This window comes from Hyperolius riggenbachi, chromosome 6 (assembly GCF_040937935.1).
Source record: "Hyperolius riggenbachi isolate aHypRig1 chromosome 6, aHypRig1.pri, whole genome shotgun sequence".
In the NCBI taxonomy this organism is placed as follows: domain Eukaryota; kingdom Metazoa; phylum Chordata; class Amphibia; order Anura; family Hyperoliidae; genus Hyperolius; species Hyperolius riggenbachi.
Genome location: NC_090651.1, coordinates 296,746,149 through 296,774,110, shown reverse-complemented (window position 1 = coordinate 296,774,110; position 27,962 = coordinate 296,746,149). Strand labels below are relative to the sequence as shown.

The window sequence follows — 27,962 nt, the reverse complement described above, 5'->3', positions numbered from 1 at the left end:
CTCAAAGTAAACATGTAGTGAATTAAGAAAAAAAAAAAGACGTAGATACTCACATAAGAACAGGGAAGGCTCTGGATCCCAGAGCGCCTTTCTGGTCCTTACTCAGTTCCCACAGTGACTTGACTCCTCATGCAGGCTCCAGAAGTACTCACGTCCCTGCTGAGTACGGATGTGCTTGTCTTTGGAAGTACTCGGTGACAAGAGCACTTCCCAAGCATGCCGAAGGAGTCCCGAAGGAGGAACAAGAGCACAGAGAGAGGACCAGGAACGCTCTATGGGATCCAGAGCCTTCCCTCTCCATAGGTGAGTATCTAACCTGAAAAGAGTTAAACAACTAACCTAAACAAGTCTTTAGTAAGTTTACAATTGCTAAGTGTTAGGTAAGATTAAAAATGATCTCCTACGCATGCTCAGAAATGCATGGAAATCGAGATTGCAGTGCACCACAATCACAGTGTTCAGTGTGGAATGGCCCTTAGTGGTGTTGGATTCTCCGCATAGCAACACTCATTCAGCCCAGGCTCATAGATTTTCTGAACCTTAAAGGTGCCCATTCATCAGATGATGTATGGGCAGATCGACCAAGAGACAGATCTCTGTCTGATCGAATCTGATCAGAGAGAGATCTGTTGCCTCAGCATACACCACAGGCCGATTCCCGATTGATTTCACCATGAAATCTCTTGGGAATCGGCCTGGTGACGCTGCATCAGGCGCCCCCGGAGTTGTCCCCCCAATGTAAAATGTGCCCCGTGCAGTATACATGACCTGTTGGTGTCCGCCGTCCGTTACGTCACACGTGCCCACGTTTACGCCGGCAGCCATGTGGGGGCATGTGTATGTTTACGTAGCCAGTGGCGGACACCGACGGGTACAATATGCGCAGGGCACATTTTACACTAGAGAGGACAGCGCCAGGGATTCTGTCGTGTTTGTCGCTTGCCACGATATCGCACGCTGTTACCGCCGCGCACCCTATCCAGCATGTCGGCCCTACACCTTGCAGCATGTACGATCCATACATTCGACCAATTATTATAATAATAGGAATCGGATGGTCAATCGGCCACCAAGTTGCCTAATGTATGGCTAACTTTAGTCCTCATGAACAAAATACACATACAAGAGCAAACTAAGAGTAGAGAATGACATTTATTTTTGGAGTTGTTGCATCTTTTAATACTTTACATAAAATAAATAAATACTTTCTTTCATCCTTCATTCTTTCTAGAAATAAAATAGGTCGGGCATTTGTCCCGTGGCAGAAAACACTTTAGTTCAACAGATTATAAAGTAGATTAGGTCATTAAAGCACAAAACTACCGCCAAAAAAGCATACCTTGCTTAACTTAACACAGTATTTTGTTACAGTCATTGCAATAAATACATATGATGTTTGTTCTTCATTTTATCTGAGCTCGTAAAATCTGCCTGTTAGTTTGTAATATAGCGACAGAGCCTGGGGCTAAACCATATGCAGTAGTGGGAGAGACCAGGAACTTGGTTGTTCTCAAGATTTTCTTTAAAGGGCTACTACAGCGAAAACTTAAGCAGTTAAAATCAGACAGAATAGACAGGTGGATTCTCAGAGTGGATAAGTGATGCTTTTGAAAACAAAGAAAACCCTGAGAATCCCCCATGAGGAGATGGACTAGTTCAAAACCAGTCCGTTCTGTCCAATTTTAACTGCTTATTTTTTTTGCTGTAGTGGTCCTTGGTCCTTTAAAGAGGAACTCCCGTAAAAATAATGTAATAAAAAAGTGCTTTATTTTTGCAATAATTATGTGTAAATGATTTAGTCAGTGTTTGCACATTGTAAAATCTTTTAAATCCCTGATTTACATTCTGACATGTATTACATGGTGACATGTTTACTGTTAGCAGGTGATGTAGCTGCTGCATGCTTTTTTGGCAGTTGGAAACAGCTGTAAACAGCTATTTCCCACAATGCAACAAGGTTCACAGACAGGAAACTGCCAGGAGTACCACGGTTCTCAGAGTTTCTTGTGGGAGGGGTTTCACCACAATATCAGTCATACAGCGCCCCCTGATGGTCTGTATGTGAAAAGAATAGATTTCTCATATAAAAGGGGGTATCAGCTATTGATTGGGATAAAGTTCAATTCTTGGTCGGAGTTTCTCTTTAAGGAATAATACTGCGAACTTCCTCTGCAGCACCCACATTACAACAGCAGCGCTAACTGATCTGAACAGTTGAAACTTAGCAGACATAATAATCTTGCCAGAAACAATGGTTAAAGATGCCTTGTACCGCAGTTAAGGAGCAAGCGCTGTGCAGACACGCCATCCGGCTCCTAGCTGAGAAGCATATTCTTCTTTATAAATGGGGAGGAGCAAGGATGAGCAAGAAGTACCTTGTTACAGGAACTTTAAAGAACGTTCCTGCAGGAACCATATGCACTGCGCAAGATTGTCCCATTCTGCCAGTTCTCCAGAGGGAAGGCCACCTGTACACACTTTAGGTTTCGGCCAAAGGTGAATAGGAACAATTGTTTCGGCTGAGGAAAATCTTGTACATAGATTAAGAACTTATCCACACAGGCAAAAATCAGCGGTGGATATACTGCCTGTCAACTGCTCCCATGGTCTTACTGGGTGCCAGCAGGCAACTACAAACATCTAGTATGGGCAGTGGTATAGCACTTAACCCATTCATGTACAACTTATTAGGCAGCAGTGGCCTGCTAGACATTACATGCAACAGTTCTTAACAGCGCAGTACTTGCTCCATGTCTCTAACGCTGACATGTGTGGTTACAAACGCTGACATTCAGTTGCATTACACAGTAATGGCACCTGCTCCCTGGCAGATCTGCAGGTGAATTGCACAGCAACTGTGCAGTTCATCCATCCATGAGAATGGGCTTTAAGTCTCTCTCCTATAGCTCATGGTTTAGTTCCAGTCCCTGTTGACTCCTCTGCAAGGTGATAGGCGGAATTCAGGACCTGTTACAGAATGAAAGCATTTTATTTATTGCTGATAAGCGACTGTAAGAATATCCAGTATTAAATCATGTTGTTTTTTTTAGGGATAGTTGCCCATTAATAGTGCTGCATAGTAAATCTACAACGTGTACAAATTCTTCATGTGTCATGGGACCTATGCTATCTTCATTCCCACAGAGAGTGATCATGATGATTATTCTATGGTAAAGAGTAGGTAGTCAAAACGTAAGCATCTTCTTGGTTTTATGTCTGCAGAATGGAGTGTTGGGACTTTCCAGCGTCACTCTGGTACAGTCTTAAAAGTATTGATCTCAACATTGAGATTCTAAAAAGTCATCAACAGATGCAAGGCTAGGAGAATCTGAGTTGCTGTCTTGTAGGAGCAAAATGACGGATTTGGGCAGTATAAACAAGGTACTGACTGTTGGCTAATGAATCGTTGTGCTGGCATTCAGAAGCGTCAAACATGGACTGTGTTCACAACGTGGGTACGTCTAGTGTGGACAATGCCGAATGCCAGTGTGGCCGTCTACCACACCAAGTTCCAACCATGGCTTGAAACGTTGTTGTGTTATAGGAAGTTACCCAATGAAATGAAGTCCATTGCCCAGCTTTCTGTTGTAAGAGCTTAAACTTTCTTCCTATTCAAATATGTTGGCGACAGTCCTGCACAAACAAAGACATGACAGTGAGACCTTCAGAAAACATGTCTTGCCGTATAGTATATAATATCCAGCATGCCATGTTCTGATAAAATACAAAATTCTACAGGATGAAACTGCTGTCTCATCAACTTAATAGCCAGGGTTATTTTTCCTTAAAGAACAAGCAACACCAATGCTAACCTAGAAATAAAAAACACATATATAAGTAGATAAATACTAGTTCTACTTACATGACAGATGTATTGTGCTATCCACGTAATGATTCCTGTGAATTTTATAAAGGAAAAGCAGAAAATCCTACTCTAGGCAGTGGCCATCTTGCCAAACTAATGCTGACATCATATCTCTTCCCCCCTCCCCCCTCCCTTCTCTTGCTCATTGTGTATTCATTATCTGCCCTCCTCCCAGAGCCTTCAGACACTCCCACTGAGGTGTATACTAGGAACTACACTGTCTTATCCTCCAATCGCTTAGTCACCCCAGATTTGCTTGTAAACACAAGTGAGCAGAGGTGTTTCAGATAAGGAAGCTAGGCAGGGAAATAAATGGAAGAGGAGGAATATATTATAGATAAAAAGAACTCCCGGCATTCAACTCTTTGGCACTGTTTGGCACTAGGGCCAGTGCTCCTAAAGTATGTTATAATTCCAAACCAAAACAGCAGAAAAAGTTTTGCAAGTTTTGAATGCAGGATTAGCATCTTTATCACTTAATACACTCAGACCAGTTGCTGTTGAAATTTGATTTTTATGGTGACAATACCGCTTTAAAGTGGACCCAAATTAAAAATACAAGATTTCAGAAATAAAATCTATTTTCTAAATTATAATAATAAATAGCAGCCTTTTTTCAGCTGCATGATGACAAATATAAAATATTTTACATTTATTGGAGGAACCCCTCCCTTCCTTTCATATTGCCGGGACAAAATCCGGCAAACTGGTGGAGTAGGTGGTGTCTAGCAAAGGTGGAATTGCTAATGGATGCCACCTGTATAACCCGAGTTATGAAAAGAGAAGGGTAGAAAGTATGCACTGAAATGCTCATAGGCTTGAAGGAGTGTTTATTTATCTTTGTATGTGTCAGAGCAGTGCATCTAAATATTTTAAAATAAAAAAATCTTTGGTTTGGGTCCACTTTAAGAAACTGATATTTTTTATCCTATAATTATCACTTACTGTATATACTCACATATAAGCCAAGGTACCAAATTTTCCCTTAGAAACCATGAAAAAGTGATTGACTTGCGAATAAGCCCCCTCCCCAATATAGCCCCCGCCACAGTAGCCAGATGTCCCCCCAGTACAAGTCAGCCCCCCTCCCTATAGCCAGATGTGGCCCAGGATTATACAGCTGTGTCTCAAGAAGCCACTAGATGGCATCATAGATATGAGACACAGTGATTGCCACACAGGAAGAATCCCCGATCATTGCACCGCTGACACGTTGCTTGCACGCTCCGCTCCACAAGCCAAGGGATTAGGGCTGCACGGTTTTTCGGTTTAAAACCGAAACCGCGGTTCGTGGCAAGACGATCTGCTGATCGTCAGTACCTTCGGTTTTTCGGTCCGCTGTCTGCCTTGCTTCTGGCCCCGCTGTGCGCGGATTGGCCAGAAGCAGTGAATATGTATACGTGTTAATGAGCGGGGGGCGGACCCACTCGAGCGAGCAGCCGGGCACATACAGCATTTCCAAGCACTGGCTAGCAATGGAATGACGGCAGCGGTAGGCGGAGCTGTACAGAGCATACAGCTCCGCCTACCGCTGCCGTCATTCCATTGCTAGCCAGTGATTGGTAATGCTGTATGTGCCCGGCCGCTCGCTCGAGTGGGTCCGCCCCCCGCTCATTAACACCTATACATATTCACTGCTTCTGGCCAATCCGCGCACAGCGGGGCCAGAAGCACGGTATTACACAAAGCAAACCGGGCAGTGCGGACTGGGCATTGCGGACCGCGGTGAACCAACACACCCCCAACCCCCCCCCCCCCCCCCCCCCCCCCCCGCTGCCCCAAAGTGCGAAAAAGCAGGATGTGAAAAAAATCGAGGGAAGATCGAAATTGCAATTTCTGAGAGAAAAATCGCAATTTCGATTCTTCCCTAAAATCGTGCAGCCCTACAAGGGATACAGTAGTCTTGAGCAGCGCACTCTACACACCATGTTGCAGGGGATGGGGGACACGGACACAACAGGATGCAAGCTGGTAAAAGCAGGATCACTAGTGCACAATCCTTATGCTCCTTTGCCATTAACAAAACCTGCTTCACCATCTGTTTTGCTCCACTGACTTGCATATAAGCGAGGGGGTAACTTTTAAGCACATTTTTTATGCTGAAAAATTAGGCTTATGTGCGAGTATATACAGTATATATAATATATTTTTACTGTATACCCAAATTATCTCTAATCTTGGTAGTAATAAGAATAGGAGGTAGCAACAACAGTTTGTCATGTGATCACTACCAAATGACAGAGATCACCTGGTTCTGATTTATGTCATTTATGAGAACATATGTCATTCTGTAGACCTGGCCTGGGTTTATTAAAAAGTGTCTGCTATTAGGCTGTATACACATGACGGGCACTTTGAGCCATCATGAGGATATCTGTTAAGCTTAAAGAGAATCTGTATTGTTAAAATCACACAAAAGTAAACATACCAGTGTGTTAGGGGACATCTCCTATTACCCTCTGTCACAATTTCGCCGCTCCTCGGCGCATTAACCACTTCCCAACTGAGGGGTTTTACCCCCTGACCACCAGAGCAATTTTCACCTTTCAGCGCTCCTTCCATTCATTCGTCTATAATTTTATCATTACTTATCGCAATGAAATGAACTATATCTTGTTTTTTTCGCCACCAATTAGGCTTTCTTTAGGTGGGACATTATGCCAAGAATAATTTTATTCTAAATGAGTTTTAATGGGAAAATAGGAAAAAATGTGGGAAAAAATTTATTATTTTTCAGTTTTCGGCCTTTATAGTTTTTAAATAATGCATGCTACTGTAATTAAAACCCATTAAATGTATATGCCTATTTATCCCGGTTATAAAACCGTTTAAATTATGTCCCTATCACAATGTTTGCCGCCAATATTTTAGTTGGAAATAAAGGTGCATTTTTTTCAGTTTTGCGTCCATCCCTAATTACAAGCCCATAGTTTATAAAGTAACAGTGTTATACCCTCTTGACATAAATATTTAAAAAGTTCAGTCCCTAAGGTAACTATTTATGTATTTTTTTTAATTGTAAATGTTTTAATTTTTTTTTAATTACAAAAAAAAAAAAATTGGGGAGTGTGGGAGGTAAGGAGTTAATTTTTTTGTGTAAAACAAGTTTATTTGTGTGTAAAAAATGGTTAGGGTGTAGTTTTACTATTTGGCCACAAGATGGCAACATTACCAATTTGTTTCATACGACCTGCAAGCGTCCTTCCGGACTCTTGCAGGAAGTAGAAAGAGGCTGGGACTTTGTTATTTTTTCACAATGATCGCGCTGCTCAGCCGAGCGGCAGCAGATCATTGCGGGGCTGAGATCAACGAACGGGAATGGATTTTCCCGTTCATTGATCTCCGGGCGAGCGGGCGGCGGCGTGTTTACTAGCGGCGGGCGGCGTGTTTACGAGCGGGAGCGCGGACAGCGGCGGGAGTGCGCAGAGTACGGATTTCTCCGTCCCTGGGGGTGAAAGGATGGAAAAAGGGGCGGAGAAATCCGTACGCGCGGGGGTAAAGTGGTTAAAAGTGGTTAAAAACAGTTTTAAAAAGTTTGTTTGTAAACAAACAAAATGGCTACCAAAACAGGAAGTAGGTTGATGTACAATATGTCCACACATAGAAAATACAGCCATACACAAGCAGGCTGTATACACCCTTCCTTTTGAATCTCAAGAGATCATTTGTGTGTTTCTTTCCCCCATGCACTGAAGTTTCAGGCTGCTCTTTTCTTCCTGCAAACAGCTTTGCCCTTGTTTGTAATTCCTCAGTATGTGAAAGCCCAGCCAGCTCAGAGGACGATTTATCCAGCTGATTGGAGCAGCTTCTCTCTTCTCTCTTATCTAAATAACACACAGGCAGTGTGCATAGAGGGGCCAGAAAGGGTGAGTTCATAGCAGAACCACAACACTGAAGAACTTGGCAGCCTTCCAGACACAGGCCGACAAGTCTGACAGGGGAAAGATACATTGATTTATTACAGAGACTGTCATAGTAGAAAGTGCTGCAGTTAGCCAGAACACATTAGAATAGCTTTTGGAACTTGTAGGATGATAAAAAACAGGATGCAATTTTTGTTACGGAGTCTCTTTAAAGTGATTGTCCAAGCTAGATTAAAAAAAAGATCCACTTACCTGGGGCTTCCTCCAGCCCGTGGCAGCCGTCCTGTGCCCTCGCCGCAGCTCCGGTGGCTCCCGGTTTTCTCCGCTGGTTCAGCCGACCTCGCCAGGACGGGTTCCGGGTCGGCTTTTCGGGGATTCTCGGCAAGGCTTTTATTCTTTATAAAGATATTCCCAAACAATGATGCTGGCCAGCTTCCCTGCTCGCTACACAGTTTTTTGACAGTTGGACAGAGCAACTGCCATTCACTAAGTGCTTTTAAAAATAAATAAATCTCTGAGAATCCCCCCATGGAGAGATACACTAGTCCAAAACCTGTCACTTCTGTCCGATTTCTACTACCTACTGTAAGTGACAGCAACATAGGAGAAAAGTAATTTATGGCTCATTTTACTCTGGAAAAAATGTACTTCTTATTTGTTTATGCTTTCACATATTTTAAATTTTACAATTTTTTTGCTACAGAGCGCCTTTAAAGTGCACCCAAATTAAAAATATAAGATTTCAGAAATAAAATCTATTTTCTAAATTATAATAATATATAGCAGCCTTTTTTCAGCTGCATGATGACAAATATAAAATATTTTACATTTATTGGAGGAACCCCTCCCCTTCCTTTCATATTGCCGGGACAAATCCCGGCAAACTGGTGGAATAGCAATGGAGGAATTGCTAATGGCTGCCACCTGTATAACCCCAGTTATGGAAAGAGAAGGGTGAAAAGCATGCACTGAAATGCTCATAGGCTTGAAGAAGTGTTTATATATCTTTGTATGTGTCAGAGTGGTGCAACTAAATATTTTGAATTAAAAAAATGTTTGGTTTGGGTCCGCTTTAACCTTTTAGCAGTTTTAAATGAGGTAATTAGTTTGAAAACTGCTCTGCTTTTTGACCTCTGCCGGTTATTCCCGTTTGACTGGCAGCCATGCTGAGGAGCGGTTATAGTTACCTGCTATGGACAGCTGAATTGGCTTCTTCTCTTTCTCCACTGGCGGCTCTGAACTTCTGACATGTCTTCTGGGTCCCGATCACATGCTATGATGTGTGTTTCTGATTCAGGAGATGGTGTCAGCGTTACAGTGCCACTCAGTGGTGGAAGAGGGGTGGTGAAAGAGACTCCCGTCTTCAACCACTGAGTGGTGCTGTAAAGCTGACACCATCCCCTGCGGGGGCGTAGCAATAGCCATAGCAGCCACATCAGCTGCTATGGGGCCTTGGAGCAGAGGGGGCCCAGATGGTACTTTATATATTCACCATTAACTTTTTTGTGTTTCTCCATCCTCTGACTTTGTCTCGGTGCCCATGAAATATGTGCAGTGTTGATTGCATGAAAATGCAAATTGCCCTATTAACTCCTATCCATAGGGTAGGGGCAGGTGGCATTTTATAAGAGTGCCTACATCTGAGGGCCCCATGAAAGTTTTGCTACAGGGCCCCATGATCTCTAGCTATGCCACTTATCCCCAGGATCCCAATCACACGTCATAGCATGTGATTGGATGTAATCAGTACCCAGAAGACATTGCGGGAATACATCGCTGCCACGGTGAAGGAGAGAAGAAGCCTATCCATCCAGGTGACTGATGGCCGCTGCCCACCCTGCCGAGCCTGCCAAGCTGGGAAAGGCACACTTCCCCACTGCAGGAAGAATTTGGCCCTGCAACCAAATAAAGTTTTACTTCATTTGGCTGCTAAAAGTTTAACGGCATTATAAACATTCTGTTTCAGATTCATGCAGCACCAATTTCTTTAAAAAAACCTGAATCCACTTATCCACTGTAGATGAAGTTAAAACATACTTACTGATACACTGCTCCTGAGATTTCATCTAAGTAGCTCCCTGAAAAATAAAATCATGTCACAATATGAAAACTGGTACAATTACTATCATCCAAACTCCCAGGGTGTGCGTACCACGTGTGGGGAAACAGGGGTCCAGACTGTAACAGTGTTACCTCCTTGCAGCATAAATGCAACACTCTGAAGGACCAGATTTTTGTCATTGTTCCAAGACATTTTGAGGGAAGCAGTACTAACAGGAGCAATTCTTAAAGGGGTTCTGTGGAGGGTTAGGTGTAGCGGTCATGTCCCGCCCCATCCTCCTACGATCATCCGTCCATTCCCCGCTGCCGGTCCTGGTCTAATTATTCATCTCACTAGACTGTGGCGTCGCGGCCATGGTTGCATGCGTGCTCACTCCCAGTCGCGTCTCCGGGAGCATACTGCGCAGGCGCAGTACAAGTAAACCTCATACTGCGCCTGTGCAGTAAACTCCCAGAGACGCGAGCGGGAGCGAGCATTATTCATCTAGTTAGACGAATAATTAGACCAGACCGGCGGCGGGGAACGGAGGATCGTAGGAGGACGGCGCAGGACATGACAGCTGCGGGGGGTTGATAGAAGCCCCAGGTAAGCATCAGTTTTATTGTTTTTATAGCCTCCACAGGACCCCTTCAAAGGGAACTTGAAGTCAGAGGCATACGGATGCTGCCATCTTGATTCCCTTATAAACAATGTAGAGTGGATGTATTCCGCACACTACTGGGCTAGAAGAGTCCAAAAAGCTTTATTGATGAATCACAAACACAGCATATAACTGTCTGACATGTTTCAGACTAAAGCGTCCTAACTCATAACCTAGCCTCCCTTATAAACAATGCCAGTTGCCTGGCTGTCATGCTGGGCTTTTGGTTTTAGTTGTTGGAGCCACACACTTGCAACAAGCATACAGCCAGTGGAGTCTGACTAGAGTTGGAGCATTTGATCTGCATGCTCATCCTGGGCTAGTGACATAAAATACTAAGGTGCCCATATACAGGTGAAACTTGAAAAATGAGAATATTGTGCAAAAGTTCATTTATTTCAATAATTAAACTTAAAGGGTGAAACTAACATATGAAATAGGAACCCTTTGCAGGTGTTTTGGATTAATTGGCTAATTAGAGTCTGACACTTTGAGCCTAGAATATTGAACATTTTCCCAATGGTCTAATGAACTTCACCTGACTCCAGGACTTCTCAAGAGCTGCTCCAACACTATGGAGCTTCCTATCTCCACCCATTAGGGCAGCCCCCTCCTTCTTCATCTTCAAGAAGGCCCCAAAAACTCACCTTTTTACTCTGGCCTAGCCCCTCTCCCACTAGTGCTGTAAACCCACAGCTGAACTCTGGTTCCCTACAGACGCGTATTTATAGGGGTGCACATAGGGCACCTGCTATAGGCGCCCCCTTGTGGGTGGGCGCATCCCCAACAAGCAATGAATCACCCCTGTATTAGCTGGCTCACTGCCAGCGCTATTGTATAGGTCCGCCGCCTGCCCGCCGCCCGCAGGAGGAGAGGAGAGGCCAAGGGATTCTGTGACATTTACTGCTGTGACGGTGACCTGCCGTGTAGTGCCCCCCACATGTCACCTAACTGCCTGGTGCCAGCTACATCCACGCACTATTTCCTGCTAGTGAGTCTCCCCTCCCACCTCCATTACATATGCGGCCAATCAGGAGGGGGATCGGATTCGAGGATACAAGGCAGCGAGACGATGTCGGCGTTGCTATGGCGACCAGAAATACTGCGGGACGGAGGTTCCCGCAGCGTCTCTGGTCGCCATAGCAACTGCGGCGCTGCTCGCTGCCTTGTATCCTCGTTCCCGCTCCTGATTGGCCGCATATGTAATGGAGGTGGGAGGGGAGACTCACTAGCAGGAAATAGTGCGTGGATGTAGCTGGCACCAGGCGGTTAGGTGACACGTGGGGGGCACTACACGGCAGGTCACCGTCACAGCAGTAAATGTCACAGAATCCCTTGGTCTCTCCTCTCCTCCTGCGGGCGGCGGACCTATACAATAGCGCTGGCGGTGAGTGTGCACATTGTGTCTGTGAGGCATTGGGCAGATCACACCTGGCTGGTGGCAGAAGTGAAATGTAAAATATTATAAGCTAATAACAATTGATTGATTGATTGATTGATTGACCACTGTCCACTAACCAAATTGGATACCAGAGCCAAAAGACTCTGGTTAAATAGGCATATGTTGTGGTTAGGGTAGGGTGGTATAAGCAAATACCACTTTCTTTTCCTGTCCCTCACTTGCTGTTCTCCTGCAATAATCAATGTTCTTTTGGGCAACTCACAGGACCCGGACATACTGTGTATGCACAGTATGTCCTTCTCCCCTGTGCATGAATGATGTCATTATACAGGAGCGCGCTCACTCCTGTCCTGCGTGTACTCTCACTGCAGTGGAGCGCGGGTAGCGAGCGTACTCCTGTATAGTGACATCATTCGGCGCGGGCACAGGGGAGGAGGACATAATGTGCATACACAGCACAGTATGTCCAGGTTCAAGGTTATGTGGGTCGGCCAAAAGAACATCGACTATTGCGGGAGAACAGTGCGCGCTTTGCTTATTTGTCATCACGTACTTAAGTGTCGTCATCTTCCAAAAAATGACTGCGAATGCGTCATATAGTGCTGCTCCATAGTATTTTCAACATCTGGGGGGGGGGCGCAATTTCAATGCTTGCCATAGGCGCTGTTATCCCTAGATATGCCTCTGGTTCCCTACCTTTTGTGTCCCCACCTCTCCCTCTAGATTGTAAGCCTGCGAGCAGGGTGCTTCTCCTTTTGTGTCCTACCTGATCACGCACCTCCATTATCATACACCCATCCTAAGGATCTGAGTGAACTCATCTTGCCTAATCTCCATGCTCCCATCCAGTGAGTTGACTAAGCATTACCTTGTACTCATACTGTGCTGCGTGATCTGGTGTTCATGTATTCCTGTATGGTCATGTTGCTGTATGTCACCCCTAAATATTGTCTGTGACCATAACTAATGTCCAGCGCTGCGTAATATGTTGGCGCTTTATAAATACAATAAATAAATAAAAAACACTAATGGTCTGAGATGTTGATTTTGGGGTTTTCATAAGCTGTAAGGCATAATCATCAAGATTATAAGAAAGGCTTGAAATATCTCGCTTTGTGTTTAATGAGTCAACGTCATATGTTAGTTTCACCTTTTAAAGGAAACCAGAGACGGCAAAAGTGAAAAATGTTATACTTACCCGGGGCTTCCTCCAGCCCTATGAGCACTGATGTGTCCCTCGCAAGTGCCTTCCGTTCTTCTGATAGTGGTCCCGTCAATCTGGCTCAGCCGCACCAGTTGGTGTCTTCTGCGCATGCGTGGAAGAACTGCGCATGCGCAGAAGAAGCCGACTGGTGCGACTGAGCCAGATTACCAGGACCACTAGCAGAAGAATGGAGGCACTCGGGAGGATGGCGAGGGATTTATCAGTGCTCATAGGGTTGGAGGAAGCCCGGGGTAAGTATAAAATCTTTCACTTTTGCCGTCTCTGGTACACTTAAATTGAATTACTGAAATAAATCGACTGTTTCTAATTTTTGAAGTTTCACCTGTATTTAGATGTTGGGCATATCAACCAAGAGACAGATGTGATCAGAGAGAGAGATCCGTCGGCTGCCCGTATACTGCAGGCCAGTTCATGATCAATTTCAGCATGAAATCTCTTGGGAATCGCTCTTGTGATGCTGCATCCACCTCGTCTGTCGCTGTCCCCCTAAAATGTTACTGTCCCCCCCCCCGGTACCCGTGTATTATATCTCCACCTGTCCAGCTGCTGTGACCGTTACCGACACACACCCGATCAACCAGGTCGACCTGACATTCCCCACTATGCTCGCCGATCAGGCATGGTTGTTGTAGGACCGATTTTTATCAGATTTGATAATATTACCGAATTGGATGGTTGACCAGGCCTCACAATTGATAGATGTATGGCCACCGTTAGAGCCAGAACATTAGCACAGAAGTCAGGTAATTGTTTATTGGAAGATGAAGATGGCACATCCATATTCCTCTTACTTCAAGCTCCCCCTTTGGAGTTGAACACTGAATCCATCCAGAATGCACAAAGACAAAGCAAAATATCTGCTTTGATCAGACATTTTCATTTCAACTACCCTAATATTCCCAATTATACAAACTATGCTAACATTCTACTAGTATAGGCAAGGAGCATCTCTACGTCCATCTCCAGTTTGTCTGTGCTATATATATATATATATATATATATATATATATATATATATATATATATATATATATTCTTCACATTCAAAGAATTTTCTTTATTTTCATGACTATGAACATTGTAGATTCACACTGAAGGCATCCAAACTATGAATTACCACATGTGGAAGTATAGTACATATCCAAAAAGTGGGAAACAACTGAAAATATGTCATATTCTAGGTTCATCAAAGTAGCCACCTTTTGCTTTGATTACTGCTTTGGACACTCTTGGCATTCTCTTGAGCTTCATGAGGTAGTCACCTTAAATGGTCTTCACTTCACAGGTGTGCCCTGTCAGTTTTAATAAGTGGGATTTCTTGCCTTATAAATGGGGTTGGGACTTTTGGTCTGTACTGTATATATATATATATTTACAGTGGGATGCAAAAGTTTGGGACACCTTGTTAATTGTCATAATTTTCCTGTATAAGCCGTTGGGTGCTAAGATAAAAAATGTCAGTTAAATATATCATATAGGAGACACACACAGTGATATTTAAGAAGTTAAAGAGACACTGAAGCGAAAACAAAATATGATATAGTGAATTGGTTGTGTACTATGAATAATTACTAGAAGATTAGCAGCAAAGAAAATATTCTCATACTTTTATTTTCAGGTATATAGTGTTTTTTCTAACATTGCATTATTCTATAATATGTGCAGATTACACAACACTCAGCATTCAAAATGAGTCTTTCAGAGCAGTCTGTGAAGTAATGACTTCACCTCTAGCAGAGGAAAAGTAAACAGTTCAATTACAGTTGAGATAATAAAAGTCAGATAACAGCCCTCTCCACGACTAAAGCTGGCCATACACTGGCCCGATTTACCGCCGTTTCGACAGCAGATTCGATCACTGGGATCGAATCTGCTGCCAATCGTTCGCGCTGCACGCCGAATTTCGATTCATTTCGTCCGATCCCGTCGATCACGCCGTGCGGAAAATTACCGTCGATCGCCCGCGGGTAAAGAGCGCATCGCTAGCGGCGTTCGAGTGCCTGACGACCGACGCAATAGAGCCCGCATGTATTACCTGCTCTGCCGGCGCGACTGCCCCCGCTCGTCTCCGCTCTTCTCCGCTCTGGTCTCCAGCATGCCTTCACTTATTCCTGCCCGGCAGGAAGAAGTGAAGCATGCTGGAGCCGGAGACCAGAGCGGAGAAGAAGAGCGGAGAGAGACCCGGGAGTCGCGCCGGCGGAGCAGGTAATGTATGCGGCGGGGGGGGGGGCAGCACCACCACCACCACAACAGATTGTGATCGGTTTCAGGCTGAAATCGGTTCACAATCTGTTTGCAGTAAAGCTAGCCATAGGATCCCTCTCTGATCAGATTCGATCAGATAGGGATCTGTCTGTTGGTCGAATCTGATGGCAAATCGACCAGTGTATGGCCACCTTAACTTAGTCAGAGAGCTTAATGGCTTGTTTGCATAGAGATAACAACTGGAGTTTCTCAACTCTTCCTGTACTGGAAACAATTAGACTGATGTATCTGATCTTAATGTTTTATTTCTTAGCTGTGCTACACATACAAATCATAATATCATCATTTTTTTTCCGCTTCAGTGTCTCTTTAAATGGAGTTTATTGGATATACCGAAAGTGCGCAAAAATTGTTTAAATAAAAGTAGGCAGTTGCATAAATTTGGGCACTGTTGTCATTTTATTGATTCCAAAACCTTTAGAACTCAAATTGGCTTGGTGAGCTCAGTGACCCCTGGCCTACATACACAGGTGAATCCAATTATGAGAGAGAGTATTTAAAGCGGTATAAAACCCTGACATAATATTCAATAAAAACATTTTCCTACTTTTTATATGCCATACAGTTAGCATATTTGCTTTTGTGCATAAGTATAATTATTCATTTAGAAATTATACATTCCTAAAATACACTAATTTTACTCTGAGAGCTGACTTTGCATTTTATTTGTAACTGCTTTATTCATCCTCTAACTTAATCAGAAAGCATCAGAAAGCATTTATGCTCGTCTCATTGTCTTTGTGAGACCCCGTGGTGTGAGAGAAGGCTTTGTTTACATTCCTGACTTGATACAATTAAACACTAGTTAACATTATGTAAAGTTTCGGAAGCGGCCAGCTCTGCTGTAAGGGAAGCTTCTAAAGCCTGTGTTAACCCTTTGAATGCAGTTCTAGTAAAAAAAAAATGCTGGTTGTATATAATATGCTGTAAATAATCTATTAGAGCAAAGTAGAAATCCCCGCTTTAAGGGGATTAATTGTAAGTTTCCCTCCTCTTTTAATTTCATCTGAAGATTAGCAACATGGGGGTCTCAAAACAACTCAAATGACCTGAAGACAAAGATTGTTCACTATCATGGTTTAGGGGAAGGATACAGAAAGCTGTCTCAGAGATTTTAGCTGTCTGTTTCCAGTTTCCACAGGTAGGAACATATTGAGGAAATGGATGACCGACCACAGGCTCAGTTCAAGTTAAGGCTCGAAGTGGCAGACCAAGAAAAATCTCACATATACAGAAGCGACGAATGGTGAGAACAGTCAGAGTCAACCCACAGACCAGCACCAAAGACTTTTAACATCATCTTGTTGCAGATGGAGTCACTGTGTATGGTCCAACCAAATGGCGCATTTTATACAAGGAGATGCTGTATGCGAGAGTGATGCAGAGGAAGCCTTTTCTCCCCCCACAGCACAAACAGAGCCGCTTGAGGTATGCTAAAGCACATTTGGACAACCCAGCTTCATTTTGGAATAAGGTGCTGTGGACTGATGAAACTAAAATTGAGTTATTCGGGCATAACAAGGGGCGTTATGCATGGAGGAAAAATAACACAGCATTCCAAGAAAAACACTTGCTACCTACAGTAAAATATGGTGGTGGTTCCATCATGTTGTGGGACTGTGTGGCCAGTGCAGGGACTGGGAATCTTGTCAAAGTTGAGGGATGCATGGATTCCACTCAGTATCAGCAGAATCTGGAGACCAGTGTCCAGGAATCAGTGACAACGCTGAAGCTGCGCCGGGGATGGATCTTCCAGCTGTTAGCATATGTCCGCAGACACAAAACACCTTAACCGTGCTCCCCCCAATCTGTATAGAGGGGGTGGGGCGCTGTATTGGCCCCCCCAACTAAACCTACGCTCTGCAATCCGTGAAAATAAAAAAACACATGACACTGAACTATGCAAGTTAAAGAAAAATAACACATGTAGCACCGAACTGGAACCAGCTCTCCTCCCTCCTCTTCCCCCACTAGACATGAGAAGAAACCTGATTCCATGCAAGGGAATCAAGAAGCTGTAACGCAAAAGACTTACTACAGAATAATCTGCTTTGCTAAGATGTAACGAACTGTATCTGTATATCTGTTTACTGAATAAACACTTTGTAACTTGGAAGACGCCTAAAGAAGTTCTATCTCCTATGCTGTTTTGTTGTGATGAGAGTCGTGTTTGCAGCTCTTACTAATGAGTTGCTGGTGCCGGAATAAAGGTGTGTTGCCGAGAGAAACATATAGTTTCTTACACTTTCAACAAGACAACGACCCTAAACACTGCTCAAAATCCACTGAGGCATTCATGCAGAGGAACAAGTACAGCGTTCTGGAATGGCCATCTCAGTCCCCAGACCTGAATATAATTGAAAATCTGTGGTGTGAGTTAGAGAGACCTGTCCATGCTCGGAAGCCATCAAACCTGAATGAATTAGAGATGTTTTGTAAAGAGGAACCAAAATCCAGACTCCTATTGGAACCTACAGGAAGCATTCAGAGGCTGTAATTTCTGCAAAAGGAGGATCTACTAAATATTGATTTTATTGCCTTTTGTGGTGCCCAAATTTATACACCTGCAATTATTGCACGCTTTCTGTAAATCCAATAAACTTCATTTCACTTCTCAAATATCACTGTGTGTGTCTCCTATATGATATATTTAACGGGCATTTTTTATCGTAACAACCGACGATTTATACAGGAAAATCATGACAATTAACAAGGTTGACGAAACGTTCGCATCCCACGGTATATGTATAAAATGTACCCCTTCAAATGGCCCTTTTTTGCCACCTAGGGGTATACTGCCGTACTGTCAATTGTTGGGCTCCTGAGAAAATCCTAGAGAATAATAGCGTCTCCTTTCGTATTATATTTACAAATCCTCACAGGTTTTCTTTTCATCTCTCAGTTGATAATTTCAAAAGAAATCTGATTGGATGTCTGTTGAAACACTGCCACCTCAATGCTTTTCCTGAACTTTGATCGTTCTTTCAATCAAAAGTGATTGGGAGGCACCTAGGTTTTTCTTACAGATTTTTGAATCCAAGGTTTTAACCAATTGAGCATCTAATCTAATCTATTAAAAATACTTACCAGTGTGCGTCAGCCTTAAAGTGAAAGTGATACTGAAGCCACCTAGAAAAAAATTGTTACCAGAAGGAAGGCTCGGGATCCCATAGAGGCTTCCCAGTCCTCTCTCCATGCCCTCGGTCCATCGCTGTCCTATGCACATGCGCAGTACGGAGCTTGAGGGGGGGGGGGGGAGGCTCTGCATATTTGTATAGATCCTGTCCAGGGAGTGATTTTGTAAGGATCCCCCATGACGAGATGGACAAGTCAAAAACCTGTTGTTTCCTTCAGATTTCTACTAACTACTGTAAGTGATAGGAACATAGGAGAGGTTTGTAATAGAGTAAAGTTTGGGTTGATTGGCATTACTTACCTGTGGGGGGCTGCTCCTCAGCCCCCTGTCTATATGACTTTTACCATCTTCCCCAGGGCTGAGCAACTACCATTCATTTCTTTTAAAAATAAAGAAAACCCTGAGAATCCCTCATGAGGAGTTGGACTTCTCTAAAAGCTGTCAGATTTTTACTGCCTACTGTAAGTGACGGCGACATAGCAAACAAGTAATTTCCACTGTGACTAATGTACATTTTATTTGTATGCATGCCTATGCATTTTAATTATTTTTTTAATTTTTCTTGATAATAGTACTTTAAGGTGCTGTGGAAGATGTCAGCACTACACAAATATACAATAATAATTTCCTGCCGATTGCCAACTTTATAATAGGCTTCTGTCTATACTTCTTTCAGTTATAGTTATTGATGACATGCAGTACCTGAAAATGTCCACCAGAGGGCAGGCTTACATCAAATATTACCACACTACAAAAACAAACCCTCCTTCAGCCCAGCTATTTGTGTTGATACAATAAAAGTTTCAGGTCCTTTCTGTCCTGTGCTACCACACTAGTAATACAAGTAACAGTTTGTATATAATTGTGTAACTTACCAGGCTTGCAGGCTGTCTCACATATTACTGGACACACATAGCAAAACTGGCAGTACTGCAAAGAGAAGAGGAATCACTTGTGTAATCGACATTCCGTGTTGTATAAAGGTCACAACTTATCAGAGGAGGAGGGGATCATTTTTTCCATTACATGAGATCCACTTGTGGGATAACACAGTAAAGAACTACAATGGCTTGAAACAGGAAGTATGCCATAGCAACAAATAAGAATCAACCTTCTTCTCATTTTGTTCACAATACTGAAATAAATGTTCTGATTGGTTGCTATGGGTCACTCTCCACTACTCTTAAAGGGAACCAAGTGCCACTTTTTTCCTGAAGTTTGTCATGTTTTCTAATAGCTATAGGAGCTGTCATGTTCCCCCCTCCCCTTCTAGCTGCCCATAATTTATCCAGGGGAAGTTGTGTAAATAGCATCTGTGACCTCTCTAAAATCTTTGCAGCACAGTGTCCTATCTCTCCATGACCCCCCTCCCCCCCACACACTGATGAAACCTTTTGTTTGCTCTTTGCTAATGTATGCAATAAAATAATTACAGTCCTTATCTGCCTAAAATTTCTGTGGTCAGGCAGGCCTTGGAAGTACAACAACAAATAACATTTGTAAAGCGCTTTTCTCCTGTAGGACTCACAGCGCGTAAGCATGGCTCAGACCAATAATTGCTTGATAGGTCTGTCGTGACCCGGTAGCGGCGATAGAGAAGGCTGAGGATGGCGGCATGGGAGCGATCCGTGTGGATGGAGCTAGAAGAAGCCCCAGGTATGTATAAAACTTTTGTTTTATTCATCTTGGAGTCTCTTCAAATCCCCGCAAAATAATGCATTAACATAAAATAATGGATAAAGATATACTGGCCTGGCATTGTCACTCTATCTGTAAAATGTATAAGATACAGGCTCACTATACACCCGTGGTTTTGGATGTACAGCCTTGCTTTCAGATGATTTGCATATTCAAGAGTGATGCATCATGGGAAACCACACTTGCTCACTTACAGCTGAATGATCACAAATGCCTTCTGTTTTAAGAAGGCAAAATGACATTGAGTATTTGCAGCGTACAGAACTTGAGGCGTTTGCACGCTCCATAGATCCTCTATCTCTGACATGTGTCAGGCTGTCAGAGCACATGGACACATGGGATAGACTGAAGTCAGCAGGTCCTCAGGCCCTGTCTCCAGCCACTAGCATATGGTAACAGGTGTCCTCCCAATAGGGCTCGCTTAGACCCTATTTGTGGCAGCAGCTCAGATGCAGCGTTACCCGAGAGAACGGAAATGTTTCCATTTACACAGCTCTAAGAAAGTTCCTGTCATGAAGATGACCAGCTAAGGAAGTTGAGGAGCCTTACCTCGCAGTTTTGACAGTGCTCGCTCTTGTCACCCTTCTCACACGGGCACTTATCACAGTCTCCGCAGTGCTGGGGGAGATTAAAAAAACACACATATTACAATCAGGACAAGGGATACACAGTTCACGTTCTTTATAACACACAATAATTAGGCACTTTTACATGAAAACAAAACTTTATGCGCGTAAAACTTTACGCGCGCACTGCACAGAGCGCAGGACACTCCGCGCGAAGTGCCCATTAAAGCCTATGGGACTTAGCGTGCGCGTAGGACTTTGCACGCATAAAACTTTGCGCGCGATCTGATTGAGAAATCCGGTGCTAACCTACTTAGCACCCTGGTTAGCACGTCTAAAGACTTTAGACGTGCTAAGTAGGTTAGCACCGCTTTGTGAATCAAGCCCTTACAGTCTTAACGAAATGCGCATGTGCAGTATGCTTTCAGGAACAGGAGCCCAATCGGGGGGTGCACACAGCACATGCGCAATAGTCTGTGACTCACTCGAGTCTTAGGCTTAACAGGGGCTGACAGCAGCACAACTGAGGGGCATGGGAGCTGAAGGACTACAAGAGGCTGGAGAAAGCCCCAAGTAAGTAAAAAAACCCTGGAATCAGTTTATCCTACGTATACTTTATTTAGGTCTTGCATTTCTTCTCAGAAATATGCCGCAACATCAATGGATGCACAGAGAGTCCGCACGCTTTTGAATACTGGAGGAATCAGTAAAGCACACCAATATTTCAGGACAGCCAGGGTCTCATCATCAAGGGATAATAGCGTTTTGGTGACAGCTGCAGGACTGTATACAGTATATCTTGTCAGGGAGCATTGCTTGTGACAGCTGCACTTGGGTAATCCTGGAATATTATGCCCTGATAAAGAGGTCCTTAACTATGCTATGCCTGAACGATTCATCCGGTAAATATTTAAAGCAGTGTCAATTTGATATGCATCTGCTGACTTTGCTGTTCACAGTGGTATCATCCTAATAAAGAGTTCCAGCGACTTACAACAGGCTATTACCAGCACGGTGGCATAGTGGTTAGCGCATTTGCCTTGCAATGCTGAGTCCCCAGGTTAGAATCCCAGCTAGGTCAACATCTGCAAGGAGTTTGTATGTTCTCCCTGTGTCTGTGTGGGTTTCCTCCGGGTACTCTGGTTTCCTCCCACATCCCCAAAAACATACAGATAGGTTAATTGGCAAAGCGGACGCAAAGTGCTGTTATGAACCTTCTCATAGAGATTCATTGCACAAGTGTTTTGTGGGCGATTTTGAAAATCGCATGCACTGGAAAAAGGGCAAAAAAGCCCTTAGGCCAGAAACCCACTAGGAGAGATTTCTAATCACTAGTGATTTGAAAAAGCTCTTACTAATGCAATGCTGTGGGGGATTTTTATAAAATCACATCGCTCAAATGGGATCACACCCATAGCATTACAATAGCAAGAGATTTCAAATCGCAAAACGCTCAGAAAATCTAATTTTGACAATACTTTTTCACCACTTTTTCAATTGCAGAGAGTGCTGAAAAGTTAATAGAAGATGCAAAATTATCTTCTAGTAGAAAACTTAAAGGATACCAGAGCCGAAAAAATGTGGAGAAGAAAAACGGGGGGAGCAGGCAGGCAGACCCGGTGCGCAGCCTGGCCAATCACCGCCAGGCTGCGCTGTGGGGTGGATCGGGACTCCCCCTGATGTCACGACGTCAATGATCGTCGCCATGGCGACGGGGGAAGCCCATACAGGAAATCTCATTCAGAACGGGATTTCCTGTTCTACATGGGTGCAGGCGGCGATCGGAGACACTGGGGGGACACCGCAGGGAGGGGGGAATCATGTAGCTAGCGCTAGGCTAGCTACATGATAGGAAAAAAAATAGGGTAAAAAAACCCTCCCGCGGCCGCACAGCCGCGGGAATTCAGAACTCCAGGGAGGTTAAGAGAAAAAGTGAATTGAATAAGGGACATTTTCATGAAAGAAATGTGCTGCAGACATCTCCTATGTTATGTGCTCAGACACCATCCCACAACCGACTTGCCCCACCCAGAAGGACAAGTCGGAAAACTATGATCTTCTCCTCCCTGTAGATTTACCAATAGCATTTTCCTAAGTTGACAGAGAAGTGAGTTTGAGCGCGTCTTTAAAAAACATTGTGCCATTACACAAACACTCATTTTCCTGCAAAAGCTCTATAGGAATAATGTCCAGGAGTGCGTAATCAATAGTCAAACATGAGTAAGTAACACGTCAATAGAAAAATCAATTCTTTAAATACAATGGTAATCAGAAAAGCAAAATCATTAACCACTTTAGTGCATCATAATTCATTTAAAATGACCACATTCTATAGATGACCTGTGTATTAAAAAGAAACCAGGAATGAGAAAAGACAACCACCAGTTATGCACTTGAATCATAGTAAGAGTTACAAAATTATAAATATATATATATATATATATATATATATATATATATATATATATATATATATATATATATTTTCAGTATATATTCAGTATATACATACAAGACACAGAGCATTTATATTGCACTTAGGGCGCACTCCGCAGGTGACCAGAATCATTAGGGAGCCTTGCACAAAGACTCCTTACTGTTTTATGTATGTATACAAGCTAACAATTCAGAATTTGCCTTATATAATTTTGGGTTTAGTTGGCCTGGAGGTTTTAAAATTTTTGGTACTTTACCTTTCTATTTATCAGCTTGAGATACATGAACATTTTTGGTCAATAGTGGGTGTTGTAACTGGTCTGTAGGTGTCTGCCTTGTAATTTGCTGAAGTTTTAAATATGTTATGAAGCATTTTCAAAAAAGCTTTTGCATTTTGTATTACTTATACAGCTTTCTTCCACTTTAACAAAATTAACATTGACCTGGTTGCAATGGCAAACGAGCCACTTTACCTTGCAGAACGCACAGTAGCGGCACAGTGACCCTTCTGTATATTCGTCGTCGTCGTCATCATCATCATCATCATCATCATCATCATCATCATCATTATCATCTTTAAAAACAAAAACAGTGCAGAACAGGAGTCAAATCATAAGCACTAAAATGAAAGCAAAATCAGAATGTGATATGAAACCACACAAAATCTATCTACTGTAGTTGTGTCTTTTATATGCAAAATGGGTGCCACAGAAATTGAATTGGTAATTACTATAGTAAAGTATCGGTAAAGTTTTAGTGATATTTTACTACCGCTAAAACCTAATACTATTCTCCCACGAGCCCTGCCTCACCAACTTCCCCCCTTTCCCATCATACCTAACCCTACCCAAACCACCCCACTGATGCCCAGGGCTGTGGAGTTGGTACAAAAATCATCCAACTCCTCCTCCGACTCCTCAGTTTATGAAACCTCAGACTTCGATTCCAGGTACCCAAAATGGCTTCGAATCCGACTCCGACTCCTTAGTCTAATACTTACCAGGGCTGTGGATTTTGTACAAAAATCATCCGACTCCGACTCCTCAGTTAATGAAACTACCAACTCTGACTCCAGGTACCCAAAATTGCTCCGAGTCCTCAACTCCAACTTCACAGCCCTGGCAATGTCTAACCCTAACCAAACACCTCCACTGATGCCTAACCTTAACCAACCCCACACACACACCAATGCCTAACCCTAACTGACCTTCCACCCATGCCTAACACTAACTAACCCCTCGCTGATATACACGCCTCCGTTGCTGCTACTGGTCTGCTGCACTACTCTGCTATGTGGGTAAATGTTGTTGGGGGGGAAAGGTTTGTGTGTGTGTTTTAGCAGCCACATGGGGGTGGAGAGGTTTGGATTCCCATCGAGGGCCATATAAAATGGCATTCGGCCCACGGGCCTTGTGTTTGACACCTGTGGCCTAGTACAAGTGTGTTGACCACAGGTAACAGAGGTTTTTTTTTGTCTGTAAGCCATCACTTAAACATTAATGCTTGATTCAGCAATCATTCTTGGTTTGGCTATGAGAAGGGGCGGGGATTAGCCAGTGTTAGAATTGAGACAAGATTCTCAAACCTGCCTGACTGCTTTTCTGTCTCCATGCACAAGATTTTTCCGTTTATTTACTTTTTTTGTGTGAAGCTTACTGTTCTGCTGTGGTTGTGTTTCTGATATTAGCAAACATGGTTTATTGTTGAAGTTCTGTGCTGATTGTATGGGATGGCCTGGACAGTTTACTTGCGGTCTAATTAATCTAGGAGGCCCATTGATGAGATCTACACTACATATTTCAGTCACTTTGTGTCCTCCTCCGCCTAACCTCACTCTCCTCCTCCTTCCGCACACTCCTGTGGAGCACATAAAGGAAGTGGGTGGATTCAGCTCTGTGTTCACAGGAATGACTGACTGGTGTCCTCTCCCACCTCCTCTCTGACTCCATCCAGTGGATGATAATAGGATGGGGGAGGAGTTTGGACAGCTCATTGACTGATTTTCCATCCAACCAAAGCATTTCTGAAATTCACAGTCAGCAAACCAAGCTGGCAGCCAGGTAAAAAACTGGTTCACATTGCACCACGAATGCAGTAAATGCAGAAACAGTGCAGTAAGCGCATCTGCTCAAGATGCGCTGGCATTGTTCACATACTGGCCATTTTGCATCTGCTGCATTCACCTCCCCACCCATCCACTTGTCTGCCGCCACTCTTCCCGAGACCGATCAGAACCTGGCAAAAGCATGGGGCACCCTGTTGGATTGTTAGGGTGGCCACTAACAATCCAATCTTTTTCATCCAATCTTACCATTTCTATGTAATATAAGGGAACTGCCTATAGTTATCCATTCAATATATTCACTAAGTTTACTCTTCTAGTACATAGATTTGGTAAGATTGGATGAAAAAGATTGGATCGTTAGTGGCCACCCTTAGGAATCAACAGAAGTCCTACCTAGCAACAGGGAGAATTCTCATTGGCCCACCATGAACCAATGATAATTTTCCCTGTCATCAGGTGTGCTGCACAGACCTTCTGTCTTTAGAGCATGCAGGTCATACCTCAGTCCCTACTGCATCATGTCACCTCTGCATCGCCAAACCACCACCAGTCACACCACACAACTACTGATCTGTTTCTCTTCGGGTCAGCTGTGCTGGTTACCTGTTTTTTTCAAGTGCCAAAGCCTTTTGCCTACAACCGTCCCAGCTCACTGCAGTGTGTTTACTAGAACGCTGCACCTGTTGCTCTTATTTTTTTCTTCTCTTCTAATTCTGTCAGTGTCTGAGGCTCTGGGGGATTCTGCTCAGCTTGCAAGCCTGCGCACTGCAGAGGACTTTGCCCAAGAGCACGCTCACGTTGCTGTGTACAGAATACATTGAATAGGACAGTACCGCATTGCATTCAGAAATGCTTGCAGCAGTGCATTGTCAGAACGTAATACTGCACAGCACAAAAGTGTATCCATCACACAGTTCTGACTATGCACCGTCTGATGTTCTTGCAAATCGTACACTGATCTTCCTGCTTGTGGAACCCTACACAGTGTATGTGACTTTATTCTTGTAACAAGGACCCCTGCTTTTAACTTAGCCGTAGGGATAGTGTTGGTTCCTGCATGAGTTATGTGAAAGAATTTGCATGCAAGTGTGTGGAAGGTTAACTGTTTTATTTGCCACACCCCCTCCAGCACCTCCTATCACATAGTAAAATATTAACATGTCCTAGCTCGAGGCGAGGAGCCTGGATTCTGTGTTTTTTCTTGGTACAAAATATTTGCAGAAGTGGAGCAGGTGCTCTGAGGGACCAATCAGAATCTTTCTTCTTCACTTGACTTTAGCATCAGTTGTGCTTCAATTTCCTTGTTCAGATTTTGATAAATCTGCCCCAGTGACCCAAAGGGTCAATGTACATAGACCACTGAGTTCAGGCTGCCTTCTGTGGTCAAACTGAACTTCAATTAAAGTCAAAGGTCCGTGTACACAGGAAACACTAATGACTGAGTTCAAAGTGCGGTTGACATGCATTAAACCAAACTTGAAATGGTTGGAAAAAACTGACTACTGTGGCACAGCGGGCACCATAATGTGCTAGTTATTATTGTCACAGACCTGAATCAATGCCCCTCATCGGTATTACCAGTCTTGACTCATATGCAAATTCCAGAAGTTGAGGTATTCAGAATTTGTTTTTTCACACTCTCCCGGCATCACCAGACTGATGCCAACTGACCAGCCAAGCGTCATGCATGGGTTATGGTGGTCTGCCAGGCATACCCAGGAAGTGGTGGAGCAGGAGACTAGGTTATAGGGAGGTTAATTCAGGTAAATTACAACACCAACTATTACCTTATGCTGCAACTGTGCCACCCAGTAGTCTTCTCATTTTCTGAAAACCACTTCAGGTGGGCTTTAAATTATACATTACATTCAAAAGCTGTGGTGGCTGTCATTCCAAACTTCTAAAAAATGTCTAGTTCCTGACACTCTATTGCTACAGACACCATAGATATGAGATGGTTGCTGAGTTCAGTAGACAACAGGATCAGAAGAAACCTCATCTCATTATCATACTGTCAATGACAGACAGAAATATACAGATACAGTAGTCTTTCAGCCCTGTGGTCAGGACCAGATTTCTGGAAAAAGACACAAAGGCCCGAGGCTTGGGCGGCTGCTGCCTAAGGGGGTGGGAGCAACACATAAGGGGTGCTGCTCAAGGGAGCTGTACACGGAAGAGAAGGATTGCTGTAAATGGATGCTACCCATGGAAGAAGGTGCTGTGCATTGGACGGGAGGGACACTGCTGCACATGAAACAGGAGCCACAGGAAAGATGGCCTAGGGGCGGCAAAAGTATTAATCGGTTCTTTTCTGGGGCTTTTTCTTTTTGATTTAGACAGTTGGTAAGAAACTAGAGTAAAAATGCTGCTGTGACTCAGAACAACCAATCATAATCCTTGTTTCAGTAAAGCTATGTACACACCAAGAGATTGCTATCGCCCAGCAAGAATCGGGACCCTAGCTGTGACATAGCTGTGACTAGTGCTGTACAGATGCTTCACTAGCCTGCAGGCTAGCGACATGTCTGTTGCTATTGAGTGGCATGGAGGGACATTGAGCAGCTTACCGTGGGGTGTGTGAGTGGGGAGGACAATGCACTCGTTGCTTGCTTGGGAATTGGGGATTGCTAAAGATCAGGGCTAGATTTGCACTTTTTACCATTAAAGGCCACTATCACCAGCCACCCCCTGACAAACAGCAAACCCCCACCACACACACACTGTTATTGATCCCAGTAA

General features: G+C 43.7%; 1 protein-coding gene across 1 annotated transcript in view; it reads right to left on the bottom strand.

Moving 5' to 3' along the window:
* Window positions 1–1,133: 1,133 nt before the first annotated feature.
* Window positions 1,134–27,962, bottom strand: part of LOC137521626 (sarcoplasmic reticulum histidine-rich calcium-binding protein-like) — a 76,022-nt gene continuing 49,193 nt past the window's right edge. Inside the window, exons 2-6 of the mRNA XM_068241125.1 lie at window positions 23,632–23,732; window positions 20,706–20,774; window positions 19,334–19,388; window positions 9,770–9,806; window positions 1,134–3,633 (exon numbers count right to left, since the gene is read on the bottom strand). Coding sequence (XP_068097226.1) covers window positions 3,609–3,633; window positions 9,770–9,806; window positions 19,334–19,388; window positions 20,706–20,774; window positions 23,632–23,732 — 287 coding nt within the window. The 3' untranslated portion in view covers window positions 1,134–3,608. The remainder of the gene's footprint in view (window positions 3,634–9,769; window positions 9,807–19,333; window positions 19,389–20,705; window positions 20,775–23,631; window positions 23,733–27,962) is intronic.